Genomic DNA, 7531 nt, shown 5'->3' with positions numbered 1-7531 from the left:
GCCTTCGATCACCACAAACATTTGTAGCGCGTTTTGGGACGCAACGGTGTTCCGGATAAAATTGTTAACCTTAACAAATCGCAGTACGCAGTTCTGCATAACGGAGCTTTGTCCGACCCCATCCGGGTCCGTGGGAGCGATTGAGCGTGCATCGAATCGTTGGCTACTTCTTCCAAGCCTATCACTATGAAGCATCTGAACAACTTCGATTTGGTCGATAATGTTTCCCTACTTGCCCAACGGCGCTTTGATATGCAGAGTAAACCAACCATTCCTCCAACTTTACAGTAGCTGGGCAAGCAGTGGGGAAAGTCGACTTTTTCAATATCTTGACAGATGGCGGTACTAAGATCGACAAAGGAGCACGGATCAAGAAGGCTATAGCTGTTTTTGCGAGTTAACGGAATATATAAAGGTCCAATCAGAATAGTCAACGTGCTATTGTACGTCAGCGACACCACACGTGGTGAAAATCAGTAGAGACCACACAGAAACCTCTACCGATGTCTGCGGTTTATAACTCGTTCCTGGTGGTTTACGTTGGCCATGTATCTGATTAAATTCAGTAATTCTACACTCTTAGAAAAACACGTATATTTAAGTTGATTTGGACGCACATAAATGGAGCGGTCCGTTTGACACAAATTAACATCTTCTTGAACAGAAACAATCGGTCATGCATGAGTTAGCTAGAACCATAAAAAAGTAAAATATTGACTGGATTCGAACATTGGTGTGCAGATTGAGAAGGTCACAGACCATGATTCTTTTCCATTTTTGTATGAAGCATAGACCACGCTTGGGTTGGTCCACTTGGTTTATGGAGAGCCTCTAATTTTACTCGGTTACATCGTTTTCAGATGTCATCGCCTTCATCACCACGTATACCCTGGTTAATGCCGGCAGGTGTCGTCAAATCCATTTCTCTACAGGGTGGCAACGTGAAAGTGATACACTACTTTGGGAGCCATACGTTGTCATTCATGATATTGCATTGAAAACAAGTGGGGAAACGGGATCTTAGATATGGGGCTTTTAAGAAACAAATAGTTCACGGATTGACTCTGAAGAATATTTCCGACAGGGTTGCTAGATCTCGCGTTCTGCTCAAAACGCACGCTTCTCACAACATTTTTTTTTCGGACAACAGTTTTTTACTTTGGAATCGTCTCTGAATAAACAAAATGATCGTTTGGGTAAAGCAAGTCTTCATGAAATTCCTGCCGACAAACGAGAGGTTTAACGATATCGAAGTGCTTCAGCGGTGATGGTTTGGGGCGCCATATCAACAAAAGGCCAATTACCATTGTTGTTCATCGACAGGGGCATAAAAATCAACAAAGAGTACTTTTTACAACACGTCATCAAAGATCACCTATTCCCCAGTGCCAAGAAACTGTTTGGAAAAAAAAGTTTTTGTTTCTAGCAGGACTCAGTACCGACGCATAAGGCAGTGGTTGTTGAACAGTGATGCAAGCAAAATATACCGTGCTTCATCAGCACATCGGAATAGCTGGTTCCGTCTCCCGATTTGAACCCATTGAACTTTTGTACATGGGAATACATAGGGAATCGCGCCACTTGGGCGGTGGCTTCTATTTTCGTCTGTTTCCCGCTATAACTCAGTAAAATTTGAACCAATTGACACAATTTTTGTGATGCAGTGAAATAGGTATAGTATCTATCCGTGTACAACATTTCAAGTCAATTGGTTCAAAATTGACTGAGTTATAGTGGCAAACAGACGCATATAGAAGCCACCGCCCAAGTGGCGCGATACCCTACTGGGGAACCTGGGCGACGCGTAGAACTTGGTTTTGGATACCTTCAAAAACCGTTTGGTATAAAATTGGGATGAAATACCGGACGAAGAGGTGCGTGCGACTTGTAATAACTTCGAGAAGCGTCTGCGGGCCGTAACTCAAAACAAAGGGGAATGATTCTAGTTCAACTAAATACTTTGTAAGTTTAATACTTTGTTGTGTTATTAAAAGTGAATTTGCAGAACAATTAAATCCTGTTTGAATTTTGCGCCAGTTTTCGAGTGTATCATTTCCACGTTGCCACCCTGTAGACTAGACGTAGAAGCAGTATCATATTAATCATCTATTCTCCAACTCGGTGGAGTAGCTGAATCCATGCCAATATTTTGCTCATCCGTCGGTTCGATTCTAGCGATAACTAGACCTACTTTTAAGCGGAGGCGGCTCATATAGTGCATTAAAAGGGTTCCGGGTCATTTGGCCTAATGCCGTTTGGCCGAAAAGGGAATGATGAACTTAAGTGAGCGGGCCAGTGTTCTCCACAGGAGAGCAGCCTGTGGTTTAACCTTTCAGGTCGTGCGCCTGTTTGATCCTAAAACTGCACCGCACTCGCGCAATGTAGGACGAGCGAGATTTTTTTATAGTGTTGAACTTTTTACAACGGCGCGCGTCCTGAAGGATTAAAGAAGAGAATATTACTGTCAGCAAGTATGCCAAAAAGTTCCTCTGAACTCTTATAAGTGTAATCGGCTAAACGGCATTTAGCCCAACGACCAATTCGGCCAGATGGCATTCGGTAAAATAGCGTTCGGACAAACGACATTCAGCCAAATGGCTGAACAGTGATCACCCATGGAAAGGATGTAATTTTCATTCACGACGTGACTGACGATCAGCTGAGATAATTTGATATCACAATTTTGTTTGCTGTAAGGTTGTGATTATTGAATCCAGTGTTCGGAGTTACATATCCTTCATTGTCACAATACAGACACACAACACAGCATTGTTAATTTATTACGTGTGAATTTCTGCACTACAATTCTGCCAACTGTTGCAACTTACCGAGAAGTCTGCTATTATGGAGCGAAATCTTCTAAGAAACCTTGTATTCTTTGAAAACTTTGGAATTAATTCGAAAACTTCTGCAGAAAGAATATTTTTGAAAACTTCTCTATAAAATTTCCTCGGAAATTCTTTCAGAGATTATTCCAAGGGTAATGTCTTCAGAGATTCATCCAAGAAAATAAAAATGCTTGTTTTGTATTATTTCAAGAAGAAATCATTTGAAGAGTTTTTCGGAGAATCTTCTTCAGATTTTTCCAAGAGATTTTTTTACAGAGATTACGTGAAGAGGAATATCTTCGGAGAATGTTCTAAGAGGAACTCCTACAAAGATTATGTTAATAGAAAATTGTTCGAAAGTTCCCCCAAGGCCACTGGGACGTTTTTTTTTCTTCCAAAAGACAATCTTTAGGTGATATTCCTGCATGGGAAATGATTACTAAGAGTTCCCTAGAAGAGGACGGGCTTGGTGGTCTAGTGGCTACCGCTTTCTAATTCGTATGCAGAAGGTCCTGGGTTCAATCCCTGGCTCATCACTTTCCTCCTACTTTGTATCTTTCTATGTACTTTCTCCTTCCCCTCTACATATACAACTCATGTACATACTAAGTTCTGTGACTTAGTTGGTTAAAGCACCGGTCAAGCGAATAAGGCCTTTACTCGAAAAGAATGCTCCACAGAAAGGGGTGTATAGCTTTTGATTGAGCGCATCCAAACGGCTGATTTTTGAAATAGTTACCGTGTGGTATGTGTGGATGATGCCATGAAAATTTCATAAAAATTGGTAAAGTATTGGCGAAGATATCTCAGACGTAAAAAAATAGATTTTTAAAATTTTGTGCACCATTGTAAAAAATGGTTTTGGCTATACTTTTCTGTTAGTTTGTAAAAACGTCTGAAAATTTGACAGTAGGTTCCCAGCATAATACATATTAAGTAGTAAACATTTAATCAAAATCGGTTCGGCACTTTTTTTCTAGAAATCGAAGCACAAACCGCGTCAGAGTAAATTTAGGTATTTTTTAACAATGCCAAGGTTCATGTGCACTATTTGAACTGTGTAGAACTGTCCATACTGCTCCGAATCTTATAAAAAATTGACAGCACTAGAGCACTTTGAATGTCACAATAAAAAAGTATTTTCGGGCTCTAGAGCTAAAAGAGTAAAAAAATAAAATATTTTTTTAATCTTCGTTTGCACAAAATTTAAAAAAAAAACATTTTTGCGTCTGAGATATTTTTACCAATACTTCACCGATTTTTATGAAATTTTCATGGCATCATCTACACATACTATACAGTAACTGTTTCAAAAATCAGCTGTTTGGATGCGATCAATCAAAAGTTATACACTATTTTCTGTGGTGCATTTTTTTTTCGAGTACAGGCATCACGAGGTCGTGGGTTCGAATCCCACCGGAACGCGATTTTTTTCACAAATTCATCTCTCAATTTGTCAATTAGCAACATTCTGTGCCTTCTAACTACAAGTTTTTCTGTATGTTTATGAAATACCAGCAAATCTGGTAAATGTCAGTAAAGGGCAACATATATTAGAGCATCATCCAACATCCGAAATTTAGGTCACTTGGGGTAGTAAGTTTTTTTTTATTTTGACATTTTACATGGCTGCTTCTATGTTAAAGCTTTCAAATTAATCGATTATTTAAACATTCTGAAAACCGTTAATTTTCACAGCAAATAGTGATCTGGCAAAACATTTTCCTGTTTACTAGAATAACTTGAAATAAATGTAGAATACAGACAGGGAAAAATCGTCTGATTGCACTGCATCGTATGTTCTGTTCTGATTCCCCCCATCCACATGTCAGCAAAAGCACATCACAGAAGGAGCAGTCACACATCTCAAGCCAGCCAGCCAGCCAGCCAGCGTAGCGTTTGGCCTACGGGGATTGGCAAGCCAATCCCAAACTGATTGAATAGGATAATAATGCAAACATCGCCGCAGTCTGTGTTTCCTCATGTTGATTCTTCGGTTGTCTGGTATTCGTGGGAGATTGAAGCAAGATAACAGCTCTAACCGCTTTCGTTTTGCTACAAACATTGCCCGGATACTTTTGCAGTTGCAAAGGATGATGCCGCCTAGCCCTGAACTCAGCCATCGAACGAGAAGAATGTTCTACGGGTTGATTACCGTTTTGTCCCGCGGGTTCCGTTCGGTCGTGCGTAATCGAACTTTCCGTCCATCCTATCCTCCAATGCAGTGTTTACGGAACATGTCTTGAATGGGCAAATTGTGTAAAAATCTCGAAAATTGAAAATCTTCCTCGGATCCGATTACCGAATGCACTTCGAATGCCGGATAGATGGACCATTTGCAGGGCACGGTGGTACCATGGAAGACCATAAAGGTGTCAGGCCATTCGGCCGAAGGTCATTAGGCCGAAGGCCATTCGGCCGAAGGTCATTAGGCCGAATGGTCATTAGGCCGAATGGTCATTAGGCCGAATGGTCATTAGGCCGAATGGTCATCAGGCCGAATGGTCATTGGGTCTTCTTCTTGCCGTTACGTCCCCACTGAGACAAAGCCTGCTTCTCAGCTTATTAACTGAGAGCTTCCTCTGCAAATGACCATTTTGCATGTGTGTATCGTGTGACAGGTACGAAGATACTTTATTGATGCTGAATCTACTGATATTTTACCCATGAATTTTTCCTTCTTTTAAATATAGGCTGTTCTTTCTAGTATCATTGCTGAAATAGTTTTTGGCGCTGAAACTGCTGATATTCAATTCATAAATTTTTCCTTCTTTAAAACATAGGCTATTCTTTCTAGTTCCATTGTTAAACTAGTTTTTGTCAAAAATTGTTGGAAAAGGTAAAAACAACGGCTAACTTTCAATTCGTCCTGATGACCATTCGGCCTAATGACCATTAGGCCTAATGACCATTCGGCCTAATGACCATTCGGCCTAATGACCTTCGGCCTAATGGCCTTCGGCCTAATGACCTTCGGCCTAATGACCCAGCATCGACCATAAAACAAAGGTGTATTATTGCTTTTGTTGTACTACTTTGAGTATTAGAGAAATAACTTTAAAAATATCGCGAGAAAACCGGAAGCTTAGGCGGAAAGTTTCTTTAAACATCAATGAGATATTTGTCTAAAACTTTCAATTTTAATAGAAACTAGTAGCCTTTTCTGTCCAGGTCTTAGATTTATCCCACTGTGCACCTCGCTGACGAAATTCTTCAACCAGAAAGAAGGACACTATTGCTGGAGCACCAGTCACCACCAGAGCCCAGCCAGCGTTGGCTAATTCACTTCACATCTCACTTTATTGGTGCAATCTTCCATCGATACTCGTAATGCGATTTGCCATTGTCGAGGACGAGATAATCCACCCGACCCCGCTTCCTGCCATTGACGAACTCGGTGTAGGACACTTCGGACCGGGTATCGTCCTGCAGGATCACATGGTACCAGTACAGGGTTTCGGTTGCGTTTCTGCACGAGTGCCCTTCCAGGACGGTGAAGTTGGAATTCTTCCAGTTGAAGACGGCTTCCAGCGTGGTGGAAATTCGGCGCGTGTGATTCGAATCTTTCAGTTCGTGGAACGGAAAGGGTGATTTGTTGGAGCACTCCTTGGCGCACAGTGCTGGAAGGGTAGAGATACCGAATCACAAATTACAACAATTTCTTTATTTTATTTTGATATCGCTTTTGCACAAAGATACTCACCACTCGCGATCACCAAAATAAGCACCACAACTTTCGACATGGCTACGTACGTACTCTTCCAGCTATACAAACTACAACTGAACAAACGGATTGACGCGCATATGGAGCGACAACGATTGATAAGAATGAACCAATTCTCACGAAACTCGACGCGATCGGTTGGGATTTTTTGTGAGGCAACGGAATTTGATGCGATCTAGGGTGGCTGATCGTACGTACTATCTCCACACGTTTGTTTGTAATGTTGATATTTGTGTTTTAGCTGCAATTAGTTGCACCCCGGGTAAATATTGATACTTATGAATTGATTACGATTTATGTTTCGTGGTTATCATATTCTGTAATTTGTTATCAATCTATTTTGAAAGGTTACTAGTGCATACATACACTGCGGCCACTTTTTATAGTCGCAGCCTGAATTCCAGACTCCTAGTAATATATTCAATGCAAACGACGTGTATCAACAAATGCTTGTAAAATCTATGTTTTGTATGAAATACTTTTGTTACGGTCATCAAGGAAGGGAAGGCATGTAAGTGTGACGTACGTTGCAACTAGAGAGTGAGATCACATCAACATCTTCACGACCGTCACGGGAAGGAGTTTTTGTTAGTGGGGACGGGGGAAAGTGTCATGATCTGGATTCACTTTAGTAAGTAATGTGATTCATACAACCTTTATTTGAATCTAAACACCAATGCTCGTTAAATACACGAATCGTTTGATTATATAAATTATCAAATAGTTGTTTTAATATGGAACGAACTCATGTTTTTAGCGTTGACAATACTAGCGCCACCATACAGCAAGTTGTCACAATCAGTGGTGGGTATATATATGGTATGTGGGGGGAAAATGGGTCAGTGCCGTTTTCAAGCTTACAACATATTTTTGGAATCTTTCAATAATTTTGTCAGATCAACGACGTGGACCCACAAAAAAGTGATAAATTTATTTGAAAATTCTTTACGTTCCTTGCACAGAAAAAAAGAAATATTTT

The 7531-nt window shown here is 40.6% G+C and overlaps 1 protein-coding gene across 1 annotated transcript; it reads right to left on the bottom strand.

The window, feature by feature from the left end:
- Nucleotides 1-6095: 6095 nt before the first annotated feature.
- On the bottom strand, nucleotides 6096-6690 carry LOC115258625 (uncharacterized). The gene is made up of 2 exons (XM_029858919.2): nucleotides 6532-6690; nucleotides 6096-6448 (listed from the first exon to the last, which is right to left on the bottom strand). The coding sequence occupies exons 1-2, from the start codon at nucleotides 6569-6571 to the stop codon at nucleotides 6123-6125; spliced, it is 366 nt and encodes a 121-aa protein (XP_029714779.1). The 5' UTR covers nucleotides 6572-6690; the 3' UTR covers nucleotides 6096-6122.
- Nucleotides 6691-7531: the final 841 nt, after the last annotated feature.

This window comes from Aedes albopictus, chromosome 2, assembly GCF_035046485.1.
Source record: "Aedes albopictus strain Foshan chromosome 2, AalbF5, whole genome shotgun sequence".
NCBI lineage: Eukaryota > Metazoa > Arthropoda > Insecta > Diptera > Culicidae > Aedes > Aedes albopictus.
The sequence above is the reverse complement of the archived record's forward strand: the minus strand, read 5'-3'. Positions and strand labels throughout refer to the sequence as shown.

Coding starts and splice junctions, on each gene's coding strand:
- LOC115258625 (XM_029858919.2), bottom strand. CDS start 6,571: ATGTCGAAAGTTGTGGTGCTTATTTTGGTGATCGCGAGTG. Junction 6,449..6,531: donor TATTTTGGTGATCGCGAGTG/GTGAGTATCTTT, acceptor CTACCCTTCCAG/CACTGTGCGCCAAGGAGTGC.